Here is a 27031-nt window from a genome sequence, read left to right as displayed (position 1 = left end):
CCAGAAAAATGTGATTTCATTAAGTTATTAATCATAAATGTACATAATAAGAATTGTCATGCTGGTCTTCAGATGATGCAATGTACATTACGAAAAACATTTTGGATAGTCAGAGCTAGAAAGGCCATTAAAAATGTCCTCTTTAACTGTATCATTTGTAAAAGATTAAATACCCCTGTTTTTAAAAAAATGGAGGAAAGGTGGGGATCGCGCTGTTCACGTGCACTGTGTAGCGTGCCATTCACCTTGAACTTGTAAATTCTCTTTCTACGGATCTTTTCTTCTGGCGCTTCGACGATTGGTTGCTAGGCGCGGATGCCCTAGTGAATCTATAGTGATAACGGGACAAATTTTCGGGGTGCATCTAATGATTTATGAAAACTAAATTGGGCTAAAGTATTAAAGGAAACGGGAACTGTAAAGGTACTCTGGAAATTTATTCCACCTTCTGCAGCTTGGCGCAGTGGCTAATCGCACCGATGGTTCGAATAGCTAAGAGACTGTTCACACCACCTACGTTTGCGCTTGCGCACAATCAGTCCTGGTACCAGCATTTTACGCCGATTTCCGTAAGGCAGGCGGTAGCGAGAGCGAAGGTTTTTAACCCTAACTCAGCAATAGAAAGGGTTGTTAATAGTTCACCAGCAAAAGAATAATTTGCAAGTAATAATTATCAGTTACAAAAACGAGGTCAATCTATATACATAATAATGTTCAGGAAAGGATTAGTTAAAATAGGGATTTAATGATAATTTAATTGCAAGCGAGGACGTGTAATTAGTTCAAAAATTGTTTAATGTATTGACAAAAAGGCTACAGAAAATACTTAAATTCTTTTATTTAACAGAGGAATTTTTATGCAAACTTAGACCCAAGTCTTATAGCACAGGACTATCAGAATTTATTATTCAATAAGAAAACTTGCTGGAAATTATAATATTCTTCTATATTCATCACTTTTTCAGTATCCACACATGGTTATAGGTTCAAATGCCATATTTCAAAATCAAAGTTATTTATGAAATAAAGCCTTATAAAATCTGATAAATCATTTGTGTGTGCAAACTTTTAAATCCGAATCTCTTACATTAAATTATTTCTGCCTTTTAAATTACATCCCATTCTTTATTTCAATTTAATTTATTAATGTGTTTGTACTAATATTTTAAAATTCTTTGAAGTACTTTTTGTGACCTGAAAATGTCAAGTATTTCCATAAAAAAAATAACAGGCATGCAGAATTGTTAATAAACAGTATTATATGATTAATTGTTGATTTAATCGCTTTTAACTTAATTCATGTCTAAATTTTCTACACAAAAACCCTCTGTCTAATTTTGATTATCTTTATTTCTAATTTTTATTCTCGAACAAAAATTTTCAAAGAGGAATGAATTAAAGTCTTGATTGCGCAAAACACATCTTTGAAGTTAAATGTATTCTAAGAAGTACAAAAAATGTGAACAAAATCCACCCCCCAAATCAGTCATTTAAACTATTCCAACCGTTCAGGAAAACGATAAACATTGCGAACATAAAAATCTGCTTTTTTATATATATACTTCAATAAAAGGAAATGTGTTCCTTCTTTTTAAAAGAAAAGGAACCCATTTTCCTTTCTAAACTTTTGAGAGTCGCCAACGCTTTAAAAATGATAATACTAACTCACCTTTTAAAAAAAGATTCACTACAACACTTGGGCAGTTTGCGTACGTAGAATCCGTTCTTTTCGATTGGGTTCAAATGACGGATCTGACAACTCAATGCGCATGCGTGGTTCATGATGGTGCGAATAGCTTAAGCGGCTAATCGCACCGCTGGTGCGAATAACATCGGCTGCAGCTTGGTGGGGCGGCTGGTGGGAGAGGTTGGTTCGAAACAAGAATTTCTGAAACGTACTTTAGGTAAATCAGTGTTATCATATGAAGAAATTTATACTATTATTTGTGATTGTGAAACTGTAATTAATAGTAGACCCTTAACGTGTGTTTCTGAAGATCCGCAGGAAATTGTCTCTCTGACAACGCTATGTTTCATATCGAGAAGAGAAATTCCAGTGTTGAAGATCTTGATGAATTAAATTCGTCAAGTCTTAATAAGAGATTAAAAACTAATCTGTTAAATGAATAGAACTAATCTGTTAAATGATCTGCGACAACGCTTTAGAAAAGAATACCTTAGTCAACTGTTTCAAAAGCATAATGAAAAACTATCTCGGGAACCTGTAGTTGAAAAAATAGTACTGATGGGGGATGATAACAAAAAACGTTTATTTTGGCCCTTAGCCCGAATTACAGAATTGATCCCTGGACGTGATGGAAAGATTCGCACGGTTAAACTTAAGACCCGGCATGGAACGGTTGTACGACCAATACAACGCATTTTTCCTCTGGAGATACAGGCCAATGACAGAAACATAATCCCTGATAAGAAACTGTGTAAAGAGCAATCTAATTCTTGTGCTGGATGTACGTTAAAAAGGGGAATTGAACCTGATAAAATGGTAATGCAACAATATTCCTCCTCTGGACGATTCGTAAAAGCTCCAAAAAGACTTGGATCTTTTAAATAATGTTTGTTATGAGCTTGACACTCAACCTGAGTGTCAAGACAAGAGTGTCTGAATCATTTACAAACATGGACCTTATAAGAGATAGACTAACCCAGTGGGCGGGGCACGCGTCACCGACATGTCCGCAAGAAAGAGTAGGGACGATCTGGTTTACATGATCTGGACGATCTGGTTAATTTTAACACTGAAACCTACGGCGTTTCTATCACATAATCTTTTTAATTATTAAATGTGATGCGTTGTATAGTGATGAGACAATGAAAGCCACAGTTTTTTCCAAATAGGATTTAATATAACTCATTAAAGCACGTTTTACTGCATTTCGCGCATTTTTTTCACGCGTAGTTCTTGTATAAATATCTTTACTTTGGTAAAACGGTACAAACTCTAAGCACAAAATTTATGAACTTAATTTCGGGTAAAAATAAAGTAAAATTAAATAAGATAGATAGTACGTGATGCTTCGAAATAAATAAGGTAAAATTAAACAAGATCTGATAATTCTTTTTAATTTAATGAACATTTTCAGGCAGTGATTTTCAAAACTATAATAACGTTACAAAACGATCATTTATTTGATTATATGATCATTAAATTACTAACATTAAAGTGGATTATTTATTTTAGTAATTTATAAAATTTAGAGCATAAAATTTTCTGAGTGTAATGAAGTGAAAAAAAAGATAAAATAAAATCTAGAAACTCTCAGATTTTATGTTACGCCAAAAAGGAACCTTTTTTTAAAGTTTTGTGTGTTACCTATATTTATTGAATATCATGTTCTTCGCCCATAAACTACATACATTTCAAAACAGCATATCTTTAGAATTTTCGCACTGGAGATAAAACTGTTATTTTCCGTACAGTGCTCGCTCGTTGAGTTTTTTAATCAAAAATTCGTTAAAGTTTTATAAAATATGAAACGGATTAAAACAAATTCGAAATTCGCCCGTCCAGATGCCCATGTTACTGCGAAGGATTATATTATTCAAAATTTTCTTGCTCTAGATACTGTCGTTTTTGCCACAGTGTGAGAAACATACATGTAATTCATGCAGATTCTTCATTATTTAATTTCTTTACACATAATATAGGGTGATAATATTTGGTAACAAGTTGCAAGGAGATACGGACATTTATACTAAAAGAGCGCAAAATGCCCCTTCGAAACTAACAGCATTTGTAGGGTACCGCCCCTTTGGGCTAATAAATTAAATTAACAGTAAATAAAAAAAATCTTATGCAGAATAAAAAATAAATTAAAAAAAATAATCACTATAAAATACAAGCAAAATTAATTATTATGGTTAAATACAATTTTAATATTAGAATTAAATGTATAAAAGTTAAGGAATCAAAAGTGTTTATCATTATGAAATATATTTGAAATAAAATTCCTTCATAGAAATTTTGCTATAATACTCATCTATAATTTAAAAAAAGCAGCACAATTTGGACTTTTAAACAAAACTTTCAAAAATTCTTTTTGAAATATTTTAGTATTATTTACATATATACACCAATAAAAAGCATAAAAATTGCAAGAGAAAATTGCTTGTTTGAAATTTCGGTTAGTTCAGATATAAAATATTATTTTCTAAAAGAAGTAGTTACAAATTTCCTTACAGCATAGGAAAAGCTAAAAAAATATCCAGCCCTGAAAGCATGCAATAGCTTTATAATTATTTGGAACGTTAATTATGCTTGATAAATATATGCTAAATTTTTAAAAATCAATCTCTCTTTCAAACATAAAAATATGTAGAAATTCTAATTTATGAAATGAGGCGCTACAATCAGCTTTTTCTTGACAATTATACATACTGCAATAGGCAACCACTGTTAAATTTCTGCAAGTCGTCCGTACTCCTCCGGATGTGATCAAGGTGACAGCCGGGAACGCCTCAGGAGAGGGAGAAAAACCATTTGGGTTAGTCTATTTCTTATAAGGTCCATGGCGTGCTGAATATTTTGGAAATTTTTTTTTCTGTAGACAGAACTAAAAACCTGATCTCGGAAGAGAAAAAAAGACTGTTATGATGAAAATAAAGAAGTTTTGGCTTATTAAGATTTTTTTGTCTTTATTCGTAATGCACACAGCCTCGGGTAGAGGCAGCCCGCAAATGAATTACCTGTTTTGAATACATTTTCTTTATATATTTTCTGTGTTCTCCGTAACATCATTTTCTTGTTTAGCAAACTCACTAGTTGAAGCTAAAGTCTTTAAAACCCTCTGAGCCCTGAAATTTCAAAGGTTCTCAAAATGTCATGAATATGTGATATTTTTTTATTTTAATTAAAAAATGACTCTTTCATTTTGTACTTTGATTCCTTTTCTTCCAATATACATCCAAACTGAAGCTAGATACTTCTAGACTTTCAAAAATCTAGCAGAAATTTTCATGTATAATGAATGTGGGAGGCAACTTTCTGTACGGAATTTTCCGGCCTTAACGCTGAGAGGGAACTGAGTGACATAACATTCAATTGTTTGCCCTTCTTGCTGGGCTACACAAAAGGAATTTGTAACGTTCATATACGACACTCTGCCGTGGTGAACAATAATCTTCAAAAGACTTCAAGACCTCTTCGTACTTCTCTTTATTCTCAGGTGGCTCAAATCGAAATGTGTTATAAATTTCGAGTCCTTTAGTACCGAGTAAATTCAAAAGAATTGCAATTCTTATCTGGCTTGGCATCTTTTTTCCGTTGCAAGTAAATAGTTTTCTAGCTCTTGTTTCCATTTTTCCCATTTTCTTTAACATTTTTGATGGAGAATGTCAGCGGAGCAGGTGGTCTGAAATCCATTTTGCTCCTGACACCATGTAACTTCTTATTTAGTTTGTTTCACTTAATAACTTCTAGACTTCCAAAGTAGACTAAACTAATGAATATGGCTCAAATAATTCAAATTTTAATTAAAAACAGTTCACATGACATTAAGCTAGTACAACAACAGACAGATAAAGTAGACAGATGTAGACAGACAGACAAAGTAGACAGATGTCTTGTTTTGCACCCGCTAAGTCTTTCTGCACAGATGAGCGTAAAATCAAGCATAGGTGCGAAGGAAAGGTATATAGAAAGGGGGGCAATTTCGTATTTGAGGAGAGTAAAAAGGAACTACATTTCATTCATTAAATCTTTCTTCGCGACTGTTGGCAACTAAGCGAAATATCCCATTCTACCATCTCGATTCTTCTTATCATCCTTTTGTTGTTCCAGATATTCTTTTATCTGATGCAGAATAAAAGCGCGCTGTCACTCTCTTTCCATTCGACACAAGTCAGGCCAACACCAAAATAACGCGTTCACTGTTGATCACCAGAGTGATGATGCTGATGTCAGCAAAACGTCACCAAATCCCGTATGTGTCTTATACGAAGGTTAAACACTCAGGCGGATTGCCTGCTGTCTATTTTATTTGATTTCTTAGGTGGTTTCCCTGCTGCCTGTTTTATTTGATACTTAGACGGATCTCCTATTTTATTTTGGTTACTTATTCCATTTTTACTTTTTCTTTTTACTGGTTAACCGTAGGGAAGAATGAAATTAACATACAGTCTCGCAACAAATGTATCGAAGACGAACTATCAAACGTCTGCTATGTACTTCTGCAAGCTACTTCTTGATGATATAGAAAGACTACTCTTTGATGGTATTTCTTAGGTTATGAGTATATTATATTTTTTTTAAGATGTACAAAAACCGCTTCCAGTAATATAAACCTGAAAATATTTGCCTCTTTTGACAGGAGATACTTATCAGTTTGGTTTCTGAAAAGGGTAAAGCCCCTTCATTTAAAATCAAAGTTATAAAAAAAAAAAAAATAAATAATAATTATTTGACAGACTCTGTAATTTAGTGACATTTGTATCTCTTTTATTACTTACAGTATGATTGTTATCTTTATTGTTATTTAATTTCTGTTTAAATTATTGCAGTTCCTGATTTTAAGGTCTACTTCAAGCTACCAAAAACCATGGTTTTTCGAATTTGGCAACATTGTCTATGTTGATTTATTTGTAGGGGTTTGGTATTGCAGACACATTTTATTTCAGGGATGAAGAAATGGGGGATAGTTCTCCTTCTGCTTCTGGTAATTTACCCTCTTTTTAGAATAAGGATAAAAATTGTAATTTCTTGTTTTTGTCGGTTGTCATGTATAATATTTATGTTTCATACGTTTGAAATAGATGAATCTGCTAATGTTTGCGCTGGATGCTTGAATGTTATTGACGATGAATTTTTGCAAGCATTAAGCAATGAGTGGCATGTCGATTGTTTCAGGTATGAATTGAGAATGTTTTTCAAGTTTTTTTTTTTTTTTTTTTTTTAATATACAAGAGATGTTGATATACTCTGTGTGTATGTATTAAGAAGTCCTATGCTGTACTGCTGCTGCATAGTTTAAAATTTGTGCATATTAAATATGTTGATGAATTATTAAAAGTTATCATTATAATATATATGTGTGTGTATGTAATATAAAAGTATATTAGTATAGAAAGCAAAATTTCAACTTAGATTGCAGTAGTCCTTTAATTCTCAGTTTTAATTTGGTTATTTCTCCTTTCTGCCTAAAAATAGTAAGTGTTCGTAAAAAATCTGTCTAAACAGGGTCGTTTTACAAACAAACCGTACAAAGATAAATTCGTGTGTGCAGTCGCCTTCAGGCTGCATTGTTCAAGGTGCTTTGAGGTGTGAAACATCTCTGGCTCTGACATTGCAGAAGCAATAATTTTTCAGTTGTAGCTCCACTTGACATTACAAGAATCATAATTTCACAACCAGTGTTGAGGGATTTTAGGATTTCTGCACTCTGTCTGACGCAAACCCTCTCGATTTCAGGGAGGCTGATGGACTAGTGATTCTGTTCTTCTCTAATATCGTTTCAACTATAACAAATCAGAGGATATAAAATATGACCAAAAATAAAGAGAGTATGACTTATTCAGTCTGCAGACTGTTTTAGACAAGGCAAGACCTCGGAATCATGTCAAATTCTCGTCTGGACAGACTTTTGCTGCTAGCAAGATCCTAATAATACAGACAATAACCTATGATAATTATTTTTATGCCTTTAGTGTTGTTATGTATTGTATTAGAACTTCTCATAGATTTATATTAAATGTAGTTTTGTTCTATATGCAGTAAGTAATATGCAACTTTAACAAACGTGAACATTATGTTACCACATAAAGATTCGCTATCACTGCAGAGTATCGCCATCACCCTACCCTAAACTACACTGGTGAAATAAATTAAGAGAATTTGCATATTTTATCGAATTGCGTGAAAAGAACTGAACTGAAAGAAAAAACATTGCTTCTAGATAAAAATGCAAATCTTGTATGGCAAATACATAAGCGTATACGTGTGTGTAGGTGGAGCCATCAGAAAAACAGGCTTTATAAGTGCATGGAGAGTAAGATGAATTGCATTGGCTAGCACACTTAGGCAAATTTATTGGTGTTATCTTGCAGCAATCGGTTAAATTCACATCAGAACAGTAAAAATGAGTAACCATCAACTTTTAGATGATGGAATGAGGTGGCGGATTGTGGGGAGGCTAGAGGCAGACCAATCACAAGTCCGGATATGTAGAGAGTTTAATTTAAAGCCCAGCATTGTGTGTAATCTATGGAAACAGTTTCAGGATACTGGATTCATCGAGAGAAAGCCTGGGGAAGGTTGTCCAAGAGCCACGACGGCCTGAGAAAATCGCATTTTGTCCATTTTAGTGAGGCGTAACAGAAGGGCTACAACTTCTCAGCTCTCTCGGGACCTGTATGCAGCCACAGGATCCCGTGGGTGACTGTTTCCAAAAGACTGAATGAGGAAGATTGTTTGCCAGAAGACCATCTGTTTGCGTCCCACTTACGTTTACAGATAGGAGAGTCCGATTAGCATGATGTAGGCAGCATAGTGATTGAGTACGAAGCAATGCTCCCAACATACACGGTAATCTGTTTTCACTTTAAAAACATCAGAAAATTGCTTAAAGTCAACATCCATACAATTCACTACTCCAAACTGTCTAAAACACACAGATACTACATGTGTATTTCAGTTGCCACTTAAATACCAGTTTGTAGATTTACTTATTATTTTGTGACAAACTGCATTTTTTTTTTTTTTTTTTTGTAACTTTTAGGGGTGACATAATTAAAAAGTATCTAATTTTAGTTCACTTATAATTAATGTAATGCAAATCATTTGTAGATAAATACAATATTGAGTGTGGTAAGGCGAACGTAACATGACCAGGAAAAGTAGAATTAAAAAAACAGGCTAATCTTTAGAAAATGGTAACAGGTAGTTTGGCGACATTTTGGTAAGGTGATAAAGGTTACTAGCTAGGACTTTAGCAGTGTACATGGATAAAGTGAAGAGTGTGCACAATGCCATTTTTGTGCAATTCTGGGATGTTATTTTAAGTGAAAATAGGCCGATGTGTACATGGATGATACCGTGTATGTGCAATTCTTAAAAACGCCGCAAGAAGTGGGCGATTCTGCACTTTGTTCCAATTTCGCACCTAATCTTCGTCATAATTAAGCACTTTTGTTCCATAAAAGTTCTAACATAAGCGTAATTCGGCTAGCAAATTGTTGGAAAAAAATGTTGAGAAAAAAAAAAAAAAAAAAAAAAAATGCCTTTACTTCGTGAAAACAAAATGGCGTCCAAACAAAAACTAGCAGGTTGCTGTAGCAGGGTTGGTCGCCAAATTTTCGCCAAAAAATCGCCAAGTTACTATAATCCAAAGATTAACTAAAAAACACCTTGCGCAACCAACTGAAAGGCAAACTGTATAAACATTATAATTGACCTTGCTAGCACATTGAATCTTTGAAAGCATTACTTTCGAGGCAGTCACACATGATGAAGATATCAGCTATCTTTTTTTCTACTTTAAAAAAGTGAAAATCGAATCTGTTTATGTAACTGTAAGTTGGCTAAAAATATTATACAGGCAGGGCATTGACAAGCTTAAAACTATTCATTTAAGAATGAACAAATTTTGTGCTTCCATACATGAACTTATATTCCATGTGCAGATAAATACAGTCAGGCTGATTAAAATGTTATAATTTAGACATATTGATGGCATAGTTGTCAATGATAATACAGGTAGAGGTAAATGTGGAATAGGCACCAGTCCATCGCCAATTAGTCTATCTTCTACCATCATGAGCATAGTTTCCTAACAGATGGGATGAACCGTTACCATCAAAATGATAAGGCTTCCCTTCTGCTGTGAATGACATCACTAGAGAGGGAACTAGTAGACATAACAACCTATCACTGCTGTTTTGGAGGTAACGAGCAAAACCAACTCATAGTACTGCATGCTTGTAATTTCAGCAAAAGATTTGTATATTACATGAATGTTTAGAAGAGATTTAAAAAAATTTTATTTGGTAATAATCTATTGAAAAGTAATTTATTTGGTAATAATCTGTTGAAAAATAATTTACACTTTTTGTGCTCCTTATTGCAGAGAAAATTATTCAAATACTGGAAAAAAAAATTTTTTCCTTTTTCAAATTAGATTTGATATGAAAAAGTAGTTATGTGCAATTTACTAGCAGAATTTCAGCTTATCAAAACATTCTAAGGTATGTACCAGCAGTATTTTAAACTATACGATTTTTTTAAATTGAAAATACATTTCAATTTGTGCATTTAAAAAATGTGTATTTCTTGATTTTCCAAAAATTAGGCCTTACTGTTACAAGTTTTATATTGACTAAATGTTCACAGTTATTTTAAATTCAATAAAACCTGAAATTAATTATACCGACACATGAATTAACAAATAACACAGTAGTTAATCATTAATTCGAAAGCATTTAACTAAATCTATAATAAAATGTGTTAAGATATTAACTAAGGTATAATTAAGGTATACCTTGTTGAGGTAACTAAGGTATTTTTAAGTTATTAATAGGCAAGTGGAAACTTCATAAATCTCTCTAGAATACCAGGATAATGGGAATATACATTTAAACACAGCTAGCTAGCATTTCCTAGATTCTTCTTCTTATTTTATTTATTTATTTATTTATTTATTTTTCTGAATGGAAACCTAATGAATTGCAAAGTAACCTGCATTTTCATTTTACGTTGAAACTATTTATAACATTTTCTTATGAATCTATAGTAGTAGTCGATACTAAATTTTTCGGTTAATCTTTGGATTATGGTAACTTGGCGATTTTTTGGCGACCAACCCTGCTACAGCAACCTGCTAGTTTTTGTTTTCACGAAGTAAAGGCATGTTTTTTTTTTTTTTTTACTCAACATTTTTTTTCCAACAATCTGCTAGCCGAATTACGCTTATGCTAGAACTTTTATGGTAAAAAAGTGCTTATTCATGACAAAAATTAGGTGCGAAATTGGGAGAAAGTGCAGAATCGCAAACTGCTTGTCGTGTTTTTAAGAATTGCACGTACACGGTATCCATGTACACGTCGACCTATTTTCACTTAAAAAAAAATCCCAGAATTGCACAAAAATGACATTGCGCACACTCTTGACTTTATCCATGTACAGTGCTAAAGTCCTAGCTAGTAACCTTTATCGCCTTACCAAAATGTCGCCAACTACCTGTTACCATATTCCAAAGATTAGCCAATTTTTCATCCTTTATAGATTTATGAAAATATTTTGTTGAATCACACAGTGAAAGAGCAACTGAACATTTTGAGGAGAAAATGGAACTTCTATAAAAATTAATTTGGTTTGTCCTAAGTTTCAAAAGGATGCTGCACTTTCCCAACTACTTGACTGCCCAAAAACTTCCAGAGAAAGTGCTGATGATAGGAGAGTTCGAACTGATAGAAACAAAGGTTAGAGTAGACTTTAAGGTACCCCTTGTATTATGGCGAAGTTGTTTTATTTATCGCCAAGTTGTTGTTTTATTTATGGTAGCCTGAGTAGTTAAATGTTATGGAAACCCTATTGTGACATAATCGGGTCCATGATTCTGGGAAATTTTGAATCATGGGATGTTTCGTAAGCGCTTTTGTGGTGTGTGTTTGTTTTATTGTTTAGATGGTAGAATGGCTGAATGTAGCAAGATTAATTCAAAGTTTCTGTACGATTTGGAATGAAAGGGGAAATGAGCGTTAAATGACTGGTGTGTAAATGAAGGTTTACTTAGTAGGCATTATAAGTGTCCTGTATGTAGGAAGGATATGCATCTAGTTGAACGTAAAAAAATGTTTAGATGGATTTTGAATGCGATCGTAGGAAGAAAGGTTCAGGTGTGGTGACGCCGATATACGGATTCGAGTTCAGATAATTTTAGGAAGTTTTTGGATGCTGTTAGGGAATTTGGTGTGCCACAGACTAAAGACGAAGGAACTTCTAAATAGGGTAAGTGGGTATTTGCTTTTTGTAGTGTTTAAATGTATAACATGTTTTTCCTTTTTTATGTTATTTTATTGTTTGGTTTAAAATGTAGTTTATTGAGATTATGTATTTTTTGTATGCCTGTATTGTAGAATTGGGTGCTCCTTTGACTTTTCGAGTGAAAATATATCGATGTTATCAATGAACAAAGGGAAGGGAGTGCACAATGCAAGTTTGTGCAATTCTTGGATTTTTTTAAGTCAAAATCGGTTGACATATACATGGATAAAGTGAAGAGAGTGCGCAATGCTATTTTTGTGCCATTTGGTTTTTTTTTTTTAAGTCAAAATAGGTCGATGTGTACATGGATACCGAGTTTGTCCAGTTCTTTGTCTTGTTATTTTGGCTTTGTGTAGCGGCGATTTTTGGCAAAAATCGCCGTTATGCAAGCCAAAATAATAAGTCAGAGAATTGCACGAATTCAGTATCCATATACCGCCAAAAATTACCAAGTTTCGTAAAATATGCTTTTACCGAAACAAATTACAGCTCAAACGTTCTGCAAGTTCTACCAGTAAGAGAATTTATGACAACAAGAAGGTCTAACATATTCATGAGTTGGTCAAGGTAGAATTGAAATATGTGCAATGACCTTTTACATTTTCTTCTGTCTGAAATTTTTATAATTTTGATTTGGTTACCATTTTAGAAAAATATGAATTGTTTTAAAAAAAATAACATAATTATTCAGATATTATTATTTAGAAAAAAGTGAAATAATTTATTAATTAGCACAGTTAATATTCTGTATTACATTTGAATTGCAAATTGATAGTTTTCTTACTGTATTGCATTTTGAAAATATAGTGATGTTTTTATAAAAGTATTAAATTAAAATTTTATTGTACTTGAAATTTAATTTTTCAATAATTATGTTTAATAAATTCAGTAATGAAGTTTAAAATTTTCTGAGCATTTTATTTAGGGAAGGTTTTTAAATTAGATTGTGACTAATAATTATATTTTTGAATTATTAAGAATTCTGAATTATTTTGAGAATGAGGTGAATATGAATAAATAACTGAGTATAGAAAATGATATAAAATTGTGTTTTTAAGTTATAATAAATATACAGTTATTAATGATTGATAAATTTGAATAATTGTAATAAAATTTATTAACGTGATTCAAAAATGAAATGTGTAAAAAAATAATTTAAAATTATGATAAATGAATGTTATGTAAATAATTATGTTATAGGGAGTACTAGTTCAGAAACAGAGGAGTGTGTTTTACCTCAGAGTTAATCTTTCCTTTTACCCTTTCATGCAAAGGAAAGCTGAAGATTACCATGTTTAGGAATGAGTGTAATATTTAGAACTTTGCAAAAAAATTTTTTTGAACTGGACTGAAATTTCAATAGGACTAAAAATTTGTGGTTGCGTTCAAAATTTCATGATATATGTTATCTCTTCATATTTTTCAGCTATAATGCTTTTTCTTTAAAAAAGCTTTTCTTTTGCCGAACCATTTTCTGTTTGAGGGGGAACATACGAGTTAAAAAGAGTATTGAGTCTAATAGCACACCTAGTGCTAATAAAGAGTCATGTGTTATCAAATTTACTAAAGCACCATGTAATCTTTCAAAATTCTGCGAGAGTGATTGGTTTAAGTGTTCCATGATCTCCAAGAACTTTCACAATCAATGGTTACCCATTTGCTCTCCCAGTTTTTCAGCACATCTCCTAGTTTTTAATTTTTAGCTATACTGAGTGGAATTTGTAAAGAAAATGTTTCCCAGCAATAAATGAAATTCATTGAATTAACAAAACTTAAAGAATTCACGGTACTTTTCCGTTTCGCCGGCGCAAATCTCGCCAAGCAGACGTTATTGGCGACAACATACAGTATACAAATAAAAAATATTAACAAATGTTAGTTCTAAGAATTTTTTATTTTGAAGGCATAAATATTTCAATAGAGCTTAAAATTTTGTAAAAAGCCAATAAATAAAAACAATAAATATGTAAAAAAGACATTAATTTAAGAATTTACTATGCTTTCATTGTTCAACATCCTGATTCACTGGTTCGTATCACATGACCCCAAGAGATCTCATCTCACGTAAACTATACTACCAAAATCTAATTCTCTCAGTAATTATCTACATTAATTTCAAGTTAAATCTTGTTTACAAATCTTGGAATACAAGTTTAAATGCAAGAATTGTTTCAATTTGTACGAATAGCTTACTCAGAAATTATGTAAAACCGCAGTGCTTTACTTCGCTTGTGCATTAGAATTGCTGAATTTAACTCTTGACTTTGCCTTTACTATATTTTCGTCTTCGGTGAGCGGTGTGATTGCTTCCTAATTGACTTAATTACCGAGAATGGTCTTGGGTCATAAAATTGAAGTATCTGGTAAATATTCTATGTAATTTTATGCCAGTATTGAAAAAAAAAAATTAATCTGATAAGAAATGGCTGCGACTTTTTTTGAAAATGAGGCGTAAAAGGTTACCAGCGAGGATATTCCTTTTGGCATTAGTTGTACCATTACTGGTGACTTTATCGCCTGCGCCGGCAAAACGGAAAAGTACCGAATTCACATTTAATTCTCCCATCCCTAATAATTTTCAGTATGATTTTATTTTTCTTGTTAAATTTTATTTTATCTAAATTGTCTTAATTAATTGTAGACATTTGTAGAACTTTTTATGAAGATTTAACCAATATTTAATCTTGATTTACATCAATAAATAGTATACAACTAAGTTTATCTACATAATAATATGTGCATTAATAATTAAATTTATTTTTATAATATTTAAAAGTACTTTGATAAATATAATCTTTTTTCCTTAGTTAGGATTTCCTCAGTATAAAAGTGAAAGAAAATTATAAATTGAAACTAGCCAAAGAACATAAAATTTAGAATATCTAAGGATTAATTTATTATACATCAGAATCACACTGATGAAAATAGTTCAATAATCTGTATCATGTATTATAAAGTGAATTTAAGTCACTTTATAATACATGATATTCTTTTTTTGTGTGGAATTCTTTTGAAATTGTGTTTTCGTACAGTGTGAAAACTCCTGTTAGTCAGGGATAACAGCTTGCATTTATTATTATACTGGTCATAAACTAAACATAAACATTAATTCTTCTTAACTGATACATTAACAGATGTAAATCTTTCCCCATTCTTCCCACCAAAAGTAAGCTCAAAAGTTAATTAAATCGATTCACTATTATGCGGTTTGGAAAGATTTTGCACCAAAATAATATATAGCTTAGATCTTTTCACTAAAATATGTACTGCCAAAATGAAAGGTGCTGAGTGGTCATCTGTGCCTGCACGTTTGCTCGAGAGATGTAGCAGACTGACAGAACCAAAAAACATGCACATTCTTTGACAGAGCGAACATACACTCAGTCTTTACAATAGCCATATTGCATGATCTTTTGTCATTCTCACCATCTGATTCATGCCACCTGATTCACTCTTTTTTTTTCCCAATTTTAACACAGGACTACATTCCTTAATGATGGTGTCAAGGACAAAAGAATTTTAATATGCAAAACATGTTTTAGTAGAATGTAAAATATGGCCCACCAATAGCTGAGTGGTAAAGTTATTGAACACTGGTAGTTTGATCTTGGGTCTGAATCTTGATGAGCAGGCTGGCTGCATGAGCATTTTCATGGGTTTTCCAATGTGTAACATATTTATATGAGCCAGTTTGCCTTAGAAAGTCATCCATGAAGATATCCCTCCTGTTTGGCAGAAAGCCTCTAAATGCTTTGCCATAATCAAGTAAACTTAATAGAATGCTTATATCTCAATAACCCCAAAAGCTATAGTTTTTACAAAACACATTTTTTTTATTTTTTTAATTTAAATTCTGTTTGAACCACAGTAAAGTCTAAAAGTTAGGCAAAAATACACAATATTTTGATGACATCGCAAAGTTAGGTGTGCACAAGTTAGGTTACAGTACTGTTCAGTTCTGTGTTGGAGTCGATGGCAAGTAGTTGTGGGAGCAATGTGTTGATTTTGTTTGTACAAAAATAAGTATAAAATCCTGAAAAGTAAAGATGCATTGAGAATACAATGCAAAAGACAAACAGAAAATTTAAAGATTCATTAAAAGACGATAATAAAAAAATGTTTTGCTGTAAGAAGGAAAGAATGCAACATGTGATATTATGAAAATAATAAAGAAAATTAAATTGACTGAAGCTGTTTGTTTTCAAATAAATCAAAGTGCTTCAACTTCTTCTAGTGTTGCTAATAGTGAATTGTCAAATTTGGGTGTACCTTCACCAGATTCTAGTAGAGAGATTCTTCAACTGTGTCTGTCAAATAAAAGAATTGATCATTTGTGTACACGATACTTAAAAATCTTAATAATTAGTCCTGCATACCCTTAGTCTTTACGATAGCCATAAAGCATGATCATTTGTCATTCTCACCATCTGATACACTCATTTAAAATTTTTTTTACTAATAATTCATTCCTAAACCTCTTTTTACTGAATGGAAAATGAAATCTGATGCTGAACCAAACAAGCATAAATTATTGAATTTACAAGAAAAGCTAGAAATTATCAAAATTTTTTAGAACAGTGCATCATATGCCAAGATTTTAAAATAAATGAGTGTCAGATCAAAAGTTTGTAAAAGATTAAAACAATATATATATATATATATATATATATAAGGACTGTGGAATGTCTACAAACTCTTTTGCTTCAAAAGAAATTTGTAAGATAAAAAATGTCCTTTAATCTTAAATATGGAAAGATTTCCTTCACTTTGGATAAAAAAAAAAAAGGAATTTTCTCCCCATAAGTCAGCTACAAATTCTAGGAGAAACATCAAGTCTTTTTCTACACTTGAAGAAAAACAGTCTGAAAACGAAACTGGTGAAAATTTTCAAGTAAGTCGCTCTTTTTGCTTTAAAAAAATGCTGAGAGATTTATAATATTTGTATTGTGGGTGAAAGTGCAAGTGCAGATAAAGAAGCAGCATCAAAATTCCCAGAAGAAATAAAACAAATTATTGAAGAAGAAGGCTACCTGAATGAACAAATTTTTAATGTGCAAGAAACTGAATTATACTGGAAGGAGCTGCATTCTAGAACTTGTTGTTAGAAAAAAAGCAGTCTCACATAGGTTATATAGCATCAAAGGATTGAATTACCGTATTGTTAGGAGGAAATGCATCTGGTGATGTCAGATAGAAGCCCATGCTTGTGACTCATGCTGAAAATCCTCACACTTTAAAAGGATGTGCTAAAAACTCCTACCTGCGTTTTGGCATCCTAATAAGAAAGGCTAGGTTGCTAAAGCAGTGTTTGAAAGTTGGTTTAAAGACTTGTCTTCACCCTTTGTTAAAAGTTTATCATGAAAAACAAAACATACCCTTTAAAGCAAAGCATCATTGATATTAGATAAACCAAGTCATCCTATAGGACTTTCTAATCATTCTTATAATGTCAGAATTGATTTTCTTCTCACAAATACTACTTCTGTGCTACAACCTATGTATCAAGGGTTTATTGCAAAATTTAAAGCTTTTTATTTGAAAAGGACATTTTTGCGGGCAATAAAAGTAACTTCTGGTGAAAAGGTCCCATCTTTGATCACATTTTGGAAAAATTACGATATCCCAAATGCTATTGAAAATATCAGACATGCATGGAATGAAGTGAGTGAAAATAATATGAAAAGCGTGTGACGGTATGCTTTGTCTCATTTCGCTATTGATTTTTGCGGCTTTGATTTTCAAATGGACACAATCTCAGCAGAAGTCATGAAACTCGGACAAGGTTTAGTCTTTAACTCACTGGATGCTGCCAATGTCATGGACTGTATTCAAATGGTATCTCAGCCTTTTGATGACAAATCTTTCATCAACATAGAAGAAGATTGGGCTTAATGAAGAAGAAAGTGAAATTGAAGAAAACTGGAAAAATTTCACATTGAATAATCTCAAAGAATTATTCAATACCATTGGAAGATCATGTGAATTGGTTGAAGAAAATGATCCAAATGAAAAAATGAGCTTTGAAAGACAAAAATTAGAAAATGCAATTCTTTGTTATGGCATGATAAATGAAGAAAAATTGGTACAAAAAACTTTAATTGTTTTTCTGGTTAAAAAAAAAAAGTTTTTCTTTTGATTTTGTAAACAAAAAATAATTGTCTTCTATTATGTACTGTACTTTTATTATTTTCCGTTAATTATAGGTAAATACGTAAACATTTTTGTTTTAACAAAATTTGATAGGAACGAATTACTAGTTTTACTACAGAAAAAATGTTTCACTTAGTTATTCTCTCTACTAGAATTTCACTTTTGAATAACCAGTTAACAGTATGAGGCAAGGTATTCCTGTACTCTGTCTTCATGTACTGACAATAAAACTTTGATTTACCAAGAATGCAACTTACCTGTGAAATATAATTTTGGATAGGGAAAGGCTCTGTCGTTATTGTACCACGTGTTCCTAGATCAGTGTGGTTATGAATACTTTCAGGAATGCATGCTTTTCCTTGATTATCACATTTTTCTTACAGTACTGATGTCTGGAGCGATATTACTTGTCATACATAAAATAGTTGTGCATATTCTCCAAGCTATTTCTTTTTTAAATTGGTACTTTTATGATTATGTTGTTCTTCCTTTTCTCTGACGTGGAGCATATATTTGAAATACAGTTCTTATAATGATCTTTTTTTCATTTATGTAATTTACTTTCAGATAAATTTTCTTTATTTCTAAAATTTTAACTTTTGCCATTTTCAGTATTTTTTTATGAGATTAATTCACTTTCATGTTCAGTTTCAATATACTTATCTTCTAAAACACTATTTACCCTTTTAGATCACTTCATTGAAACTTTTTTTAAAAAGTCTCTGTTAAGTCTTTTTTTTTTTAATCATAATGTGCATTACTTTGATGACCTCACCATACAGATGCTTTGCAGAATTCATAATGTAAATAGTCATGTTGTAGACTATATCACACTAAATACTATTTCTGTTTCAAATGTTTATACAGTAAAAACGTGGCAGTCCAACATTTAATTAACTAAAAACCTCAAGCAACTGTAATTTTTTTAATTTCAGATTTTTTTGCCATTCATTTTATTAACGTTCGTTAATAATTCAGCATTTGTAATGTTCAAATTTTTATAGTGATAGAGGTTCACTGTGGGGGGGGAGAGGGGCAGTTCTATATCTCCTGTTCTACTGGTCCGATTAATGAAATTCAAATTGCGTTTTCCATGTCTCTAAAGCCCTACTTAAGATGTGTGTTAGATTTATATATAGCACTATTCTAATATGGTTGTTTTGACACAAATCGGATTTTTTTCTGAAATGACATGCTGATTTTTTCCATATTTCGATTCTATGACTCATATTATCCCAAACTGTCAAGTTTTGCAAAATTTGCACGAGTAGTTTTTAAAAAATCAGCTCTAAAAATTTTAGCTCCTCAATGTTAATTGAATTTGGTATATATTTGTTAATATCTCTTTTTTTTTTTATTAAACTTATTTTATTCTTTCTTTCACATTTCGAAATTTAGGTTCATTCCAAATAAAATTTGCCCACCTTTTATAATTTACCTTTAAAGTTTGTGTTTTTAAATAATTTTCATAAATTTTTCGAAAAAAATTTGAATTATAACCTATAATATTTTTAACATCATCTTAAAGTAGATGTATTTCTAGGCACATCTGCAAAAAACTAGAGTTTTTTATTCAAAATTTTTTAAATATACATGAATTTACATATTGGCACATTTTAAAATTTGGCATATTCATTAGAGGTGATAATAACGCCAAATGTAGTTTACTTACTTTGTTAAAATTATTTGAGAGTATGAACGATGACTCTTTTTTTTTTGCTCGCCTGCAATGAAAGAAAGGAAAGGAAAATAGGTTGTTATAAATTAGGAAGTTCGCCAAGTGAATTATTCTTGGCGCAAACTGGAAAAATACGGCAAGATAAATTTTTGAATTTCTCTGTAAATTTGGCGCCAAATTTTACAAAATTTAATATTTAGGCATGCTTTGAGTCGTTGAATCGAAATATGAAAAAAATTTGGCATGTCATTTCAGAAAAAGGTCAGATTTTGTATCAAAATACCTTTATTAGAACAATGCTATATATATCTAATATATATTCTGTGTTTCGCTTTCGAGACATGAAAAACTCAATTTGAATTTCGTCAATCGGACCAATAGAATGGAGGATATAGAACTGTCCCCTCTTTTTTTCCTGCAGTGTACATATTAAGAACCTTTTGTGCATTAGTTGAATATAAAGGGAAGTCTAAGAATCACTTTCTATTTTCTTGATAATTTCCAGATTTCGTTTTAAAATATTGTAGTGCATTTTGTGTCATATTTGATTGCAAATATATATAATCTTTAACTGAAGCCTAAAATTTTGCCAAAATTATTTTTTTGTGGGAGGGCAGGGGTAAGGCAGACTGACTTGTATATTCAAGTATACAGCCAACTAATATGTCACTGGGTTGTTGTTATAAAATGTGGAAGCTTTTTTATTTGTGTTATTTTAATAAGTTTCTGTCATTCTTTTTAAGATAGAAAGATCTGAATTTACGTTTTATTGGTTTTACGATTACACATAAAAGAGATCATTCAATTCCCCCTTGTATTAATTTTTGTAATACTTAATGTTTTGCATGGTAATTTTTTTACTTTTTGTATAAGTATTTTAATATTTTTATGGGAATATTATGAAGCAAGGAAAAGAATCAATAGTATTTTCAGCTTTTGCAATTAAAAAAAAAAAAAAAAAAAAAAAAAAAAAAAAACATTTAATATGTTGGAAAATATTTCAGATGCTCAGTATGTGATGTTCTGCTATCTGACTGGTACTTTGAAAAAGATGGCTTGCTATTTTGCAAAGACGATTATTGGTCAAAATATGGAGAGGCCTGCCAAGACTGTAGTGAGATCATTACGGGTCCAGTTATGGTAATGCTTTTCAGATTATAAATTAATACAGTACAAAGTCCGAAATCCGGACTTGTTGGGACTTCGGCGATTCCGGATTTGGGATTTTTTCCGGATACTAGATCATCAATTTAAATCTGGTAAGATGGCATGCAGAAATTATACAATTAAAAATATGAAATCAATTTATGAAATAAAGAACAGTTATAATCTAAAGGGTATCAAAATTTACAAAAAAAGCTTAATATTTATTTGTTTACTTTATTAAACATTTCTCTCAATGTAAGTTGTTTAAGTTGCTTCCACAAAAAATTCAAAAAGTTCCTTTTTCTTTTTTCTTATGTCGTATACAGTCGACTTTCTAATGCAATTTTGAGACGGATATGCTTTTATCCATTTTTTGCAGCAATCCACTTTTTGTTTAATGGACATCGAAAAATGGTTTCGCTTTGTAGATTCTTAGGCAGCCGCAGTATTGGAAACTCTTTTCGACATAATCAAAAGTTCAAGCTTAATTTTTATAAAATTGCCGTAAGAATAACAGTCTGTAAAAACTAATAAGCTGGAACAAATTACAAGGTTAAGAGAGCAGCACAATCTGCTACATAACCTGAAATGCCTTGGAATCAGTAAAGATAATTTTAGTATAGCTTAATAGTGTCCATTTTACGTTATTGGCTGTGTATCACAAGATTGGTGACGAAAGGCAAGTTGTTTCACTAAATTTTGTCTTGCTCCTACTGCGTAATGAATTAAGCCTGAATTGTATTAGTTATTTACTATACCTACGTTTATTTCTTACTTATGCTTAAAACTAATCTGAATCCTAATCTAAATAAACTTCCACATATATTATTTAGTGCCGGACACTAGTTACTGCCTGGTGCAGTCTCTATGGGTCCTAAATTTGGCTACAAAGTGCCTTCCTAAGTTCTAAATTTTCACCGCGTCTAAACTTTGGATCCCAGGTGTTTTCCCTAAATCATAAAAAGCATCTCATCCCTTAATTTTGTCACTGGGTGCTTCCCCAAATTCCAAAAATTTTGTCTTTCCTAAATTCTGGTTTCCGGTGCTGACATATTCTACTGCTGCTTCTGGGTTACTTAAGAATAACATGTCAGTTATTCTTAATTAAAACAGCACTAAATGTAATCTTTTGGCCTATGAGTTTCATTACAAAATCTAATTTTAGCTTATGAAAAAAAAATTTTGTTGAATTTTTCTTCGTCATCATTTCTTAAGGCATTTAAAAATCTATAAACATTGCCAAGCGTAATGTTAGCATAAAAGGTTGCCATACTCTTGTTATTCAATTACTAATATAAAAAAAAGTTTAGACATCACTGCATGAGTTGTTACCTAAGCTGTCATGTATTGATAAACGTGCAGTGATGAAAGCAAAATCTAATAAATAATGACTCGTCAGGTCAGCATCAGGGATATAAAATAGGTGAATGTTTCGTTTGAGATGTATGCTAAGCAGATACTCAACTATGAAGCCAAATTATTAATATCACAAATTTATGCTTACATGATTGTTTTTTTATAATGAGGTATTTTATTTAGTGCCTAAATGAAATTAAAAATCGAAATTTTTAAGGGAAAAATCTCCACACGTTTCACTGTCGAAGGAAAAATCAAATGCACATGCGTAAAGCATTTAAAAAAATATGTTTGTGGCATTGAGGTCTCGATTTTGGATCATTCCGGATAATGGATGTCCGGATTTCGGACTTCGTACTGTATTCTGTTTTTGCGTATTAATTTGTAAATTAATACATTAAGAATTAAATCATTCTGTGTGCTAAAGATAATCTGTACTTCAGTTTTTAATGAACTTAGAAACAAACTATTCTTGAAAATTAAAAAGTAATTTAAAATTTAAAAGAAATTAATGGTTTAGTTACCTAAAAGACTAAGTTGAATAGTAATTGGAAAAATATATGCTAAGCGAGAGATTGTTAGCATCTAAACATTGTGTACGTATATCATATGCTACAGAAAAAAACTTAAGTGTTTACAAAATTAATATACGCAATTTTTTTAAGACTCAACAATAATCTGGTTACAATTAATGTGAAAGTTGTTATATCTGCATTAATGTACGAGGGCCATCCAGGAAGTAGATTACGTTTCCGTCTGTGTCCGCTAGGGGCGGGGCTAGCGCGGCCATCTTGGGGTCAGAGCGTTGCGCAGCTCAGTCTGCATCTAGCCATGCTAGTGAGAGGTTCGTGCTGTGCTCCGTTCAGATACTGTGACGGTTTGAAATGTCTGCGTTAATTGAAAATCCCGCGAGCTGCGAGGTGTGCTCAGTAATAAGGTTTCTGACTGCAAAAAACTGTAAACCGATAGAAATCTATCGGCAGCTTCGTGAAGTGTATGGGGACAACATTATCACTGAAGGTGGAGTGCGTCAGTGGGTCATAAGATTTCAAAATGGCCGAACCAATGTTCACGACGAAGATCGAAGTGGGAGACCCAGCATAGTGACCGCCGAACTTCTCGAAAAAGTCGATGCTAAAGTCCGTGAAAATCGAAATTTCACAATAACGGAACTTTCTTTGAGTTTTCCACAAATTTCGCGAAGTTTGTTGCACGAAATCATCAGCGAAAAGCTTGGTTACCACAAGTTTTGTGCAAGATGGATTCCAAAAATCTTGACAGAGGACCACAAAAATCAGCGAATGGCTGCAGCGTTGAACTTTTTGGACGCTTACCATAAGGATGGTGACTCTTTACTCGATCGCATCGTTACTGGTGATGAAACATGGGTGAAACATGTGAACTGTGAAACGAAATTGCAATCAATGCAGTGGGGGCACACAAGTTCTCCCCAAAAACCCAAGAAATGCATGCAAACAATGTCGGCAAGGAAGATGATGGCGACTGTTTTTTGGGACAGAAAAGGTGTAATTTTGGTGGACTTCCTGGAAAGAGGCACTACAATAAACTCTCAAAGGTATTGCCAAACTCTCCAAAAACTCAGAAGAGCAATTCAAAACAAGCGCAGAGGAATGTTGAGCTCTAAGATCTTGTTGATTCACGACAACGCCCGGCCCCACACGGCAAATGTCACTCGTAAAGTTCTTGAATCTTTTAAGTGGGAGTTGTTTCCTCATCTGCCGTACAGTCCCGACCTGGCACCGAGCGACTTCCACCTATTCCCAGCAATGAAGAAGTGGCTGGCTATGCAGCGTTTTGATGACGACGCACAGCTGCAAGAAGAGGTAACGAAGTGGTTGAAGGCGCAGGCGGCCGAATTTTTTGACGAAGGAATTTCCAAGCTCGTACATCGCTATGATAAATGCCTTAATTTGTATGGTGACTATGTAGAAAAGTAGTATTTGAGTGTGGCTTTCATCTGTATATAATAAAATTTGTTTCCTATACTTTGTTTATTTTTTTATTCCAAAACGTAATCTACTTTCTGGATAGCCCTCGTATGTTTCACAAAGTTATATAAAAGATAATAATTATTAAATAGAAAAATTTCAAAATTTTCTTAATTTAAAAGTGGGGTTTTATTGTTATTTATTTATTTATTCACTGTTCACTTATTATAAAGCTTGATTTTTTTTAGCATAAAATTCACTAATTTTTGTTATAGGTTGCTGGCGACCATAAATTTCATCCTGAATGCTTCAAGTGCACAAACTGTGGTGGGTTCATTGGTGATGGAGATTCATATGTTTTGGTGGAAAGATCAAAACTGTTCTGGTAATTATCATCTAAAATAATAAAATATTAAAATTAATATCTAAAATAATAAAATAGTTTTTTACAATTATAAGTATTTAATAGTTAGATTATTTCATTGGAATAATATCTCTTAATCTTTAAAATTTTCAATAAATTTCATAAATCACTTTTTACATCAATCACAATTTCGGTTACTTTTCAATAAATTAGTCTTACAAATTCCCATAGAATTTGGACATGATCTTTTTAAAAAGTAGGTTATAGTTTTATGGCATTTAAATGTTTTAATTCTCCAAGAGTTATGTAAAATTCCTCATAGAAGGACGGGTTTCCAATTTTAGTAAACACAAAAATTTCTAACAGCTCCTGATATATCCAATTTCGGGTTGGATTCATACTGGAAGAAAAGGATTACCTAATATTTTGTTAAAATTGTTTTTTAAGTGTTACATATTTCTATGAGGATCAGAATATTAACTATTTTCTGGTTATAAAAATCTTTGAACATCATTTTCTTATTAGATTCATTATCCCTTCACAGTAGTTATTAGAAATGTTTCCTTTTTCCTTGCAGTTGCTTTTATAAGTGAGATTCATTTTCATTTATGCTTCTAAAAGTTAGACGTTAATTTTTTGAAAAGAGAGCCATATTACATTTCATAAAAAATACTTGTTCTTTCATATCTGCAATGCTTTTAAAATCGAATAGATTATAAGCTGAAAGTCATTTAATGGTTTTATAAGATTATAAATTTCATGGTGTCATTTAAGAGCTGAATTATCACCAAAGTGTGAAATGAGAAAAATCTGGATAAAAAGGGTTATTTTTCTTAATTTCAAGCTATGTATAAAATTTAGCACCCATAGTGTGCCATCTATATTCAATAAATTTAGTTTGTTTGTCTAACTTAGTTTTTGGATGTTACTAAAAAAAATTGGATTGTTAGAAATGAATTGAACATTAAATGAGATCGGCTTGGTTGTAAACTGTGGCAAAGTATGATGCAAGTATACACTTGCTCGTGTGCCTTTAGGCAGAAATCTCATTTTTGGCATAGTTTGTATTGATCAAAATGTTTCATGACATTCTGCTTATCATTCATTATTTAATCTATTAACATCAGGAACCTTTTTTCTAACCTAATATTTCATTTTTAGTTACTTAGTAGGGACTGGAAAATCATATAAAAAATTTTTCATAATTTTTTTTAAATTTAAAATTCCAAAACATGAATATTTGTCTTATTTACAACATTTTAATAACTGGAAGTATTTATTTAGGGCCAACAATTGCAAAAATAAAGTTGCATGAGGACTTTTATGGCATTATAAACCCTGCCCATAAAATATGTTATAATGTTGTCATAATTATGTTTTTTGTTCATATTTTCAACGTAGTTCGAAACTGATAGAAATTTTAAAATATCAAAAGAATAACTAATATTTTACTTTTGCTGGCTGAATCTTTTACTATCTTATAAATTATGCTGTTATCAAAATAATTAATTATAATTATTTTTAGTGGAGGATGTTACAAGCGACATATGCAGCCGATTGCTGACCAGTACAGCCGTCAACCACATAGCATCCAACTTGTTGAACTTCCAGTCAATGAAAGCGGTTATGAAAGAAAAATTAAACTCTCTGTAAATAGTCCTAAATGCTCAATAGCTGGGGGGGTTCGATTAGGAGTTCATGTTGTAGAGTGAGTATAAATATTTTATCCAAGTTATAAATATATATGAATTCAGTCTTAAATATCAATCTTAAATCATTTTAATTCATTTGCATTTTATTATATGATTTTAGCAATCCATCATAATAATTGAATGTTGTAAAAAAAAAAAAAAAAAAAAATTCCATGTACTCTTCTATATACCAAAGCCGAAACCTTTTTATGACTTTTGGGGGGATGAAGTCAACCTGGTTTATAGCTATTCTACCATGAATCATGTTGACATGTTTGTAGCTACCAACCTATCATGAATGCTTTGTACTGCGATTGCTATATATGTGGAATGCTGCTCTATTTGTGACATTTGATCCTGGAGCTGCAGATGCTAATTGAAATGTCTGATCTGAACTTTGGCTGCAGTTGCTTTTTTCTTTTTTTAATAACAGTTTGCTTCAGGGATAATTATTCTCTTTTTCAAAGCTTTCTTTAATTTTTTAGTATTATGTAAATGATATTCTACTCGAAACTTTACACGCTATCACAATTTCGAAGACCGTATTGGAAACATAAATACTCTAGAGATTGCAATGGTAAATGCTGCATGCAGACAAGCATCATTTGCCTTTAATGGAAGTCTACAAGATCTTACATCTTGCTTTGTCATCAAAATAGCACATCTAATGCCTAATTACTGCTAACAATCAATAGAAAATGTCAA

General features: G+C 31.8%; 1 protein-coding gene across 2 annotated transcripts in view; it reads left to right on the top strand.

The window, feature by feature from the left end:
• Window positions 1-6535: 6535 nt before the first annotated feature.
• The window catches only part of LIMK1 (LIM domain kinase 1), an 85391-nt gene continuing 64895 nt past the window's right edge, over window positions 6536-27031 (top strand). For both annotated transcript variants that reach the window (XM_035353502.2, XM_035353501.2), the window contains exons 1-5: window positions 6536-6671; window positions 6769-6862; window positions 20825-20960; window positions 24547-24656; window positions 26161-26343. In XM_035353502.2, the coding sequence (XP_035209393.1) occupies window positions 6644-6671; window positions 6769-6862; window positions 20825-20960; window positions 24547-24656; window positions 26161-26343 (551 nt within the window). In that variant the 5' untranslated portion in view covers window positions 6536-6643. The remainder of the gene's footprint in view (window positions 6672-6768; window positions 6863-20824; window positions 20961-24546; window positions 24657-26160; window positions 26344-27031) is intronic.

Source organism: Stegodyphus dumicola, chromosome 9, assembly GCF_044657685.1.
Source record: "Stegodyphus dumicola isolate Sdum_Otavi_A_Nest chromosome 9, ASM4465768v1".
NCBI classification, from domain to species: Eukaryota; Metazoa; Arthropoda; class Arachnida; order Araneae; family Eresidae; genus Stegodyphus; species Stegodyphus dumicola.
Note: the sequence above shows the minus strand (reverse complement) of the source record. Positions and strands in the feature narration are given on the sequence as shown.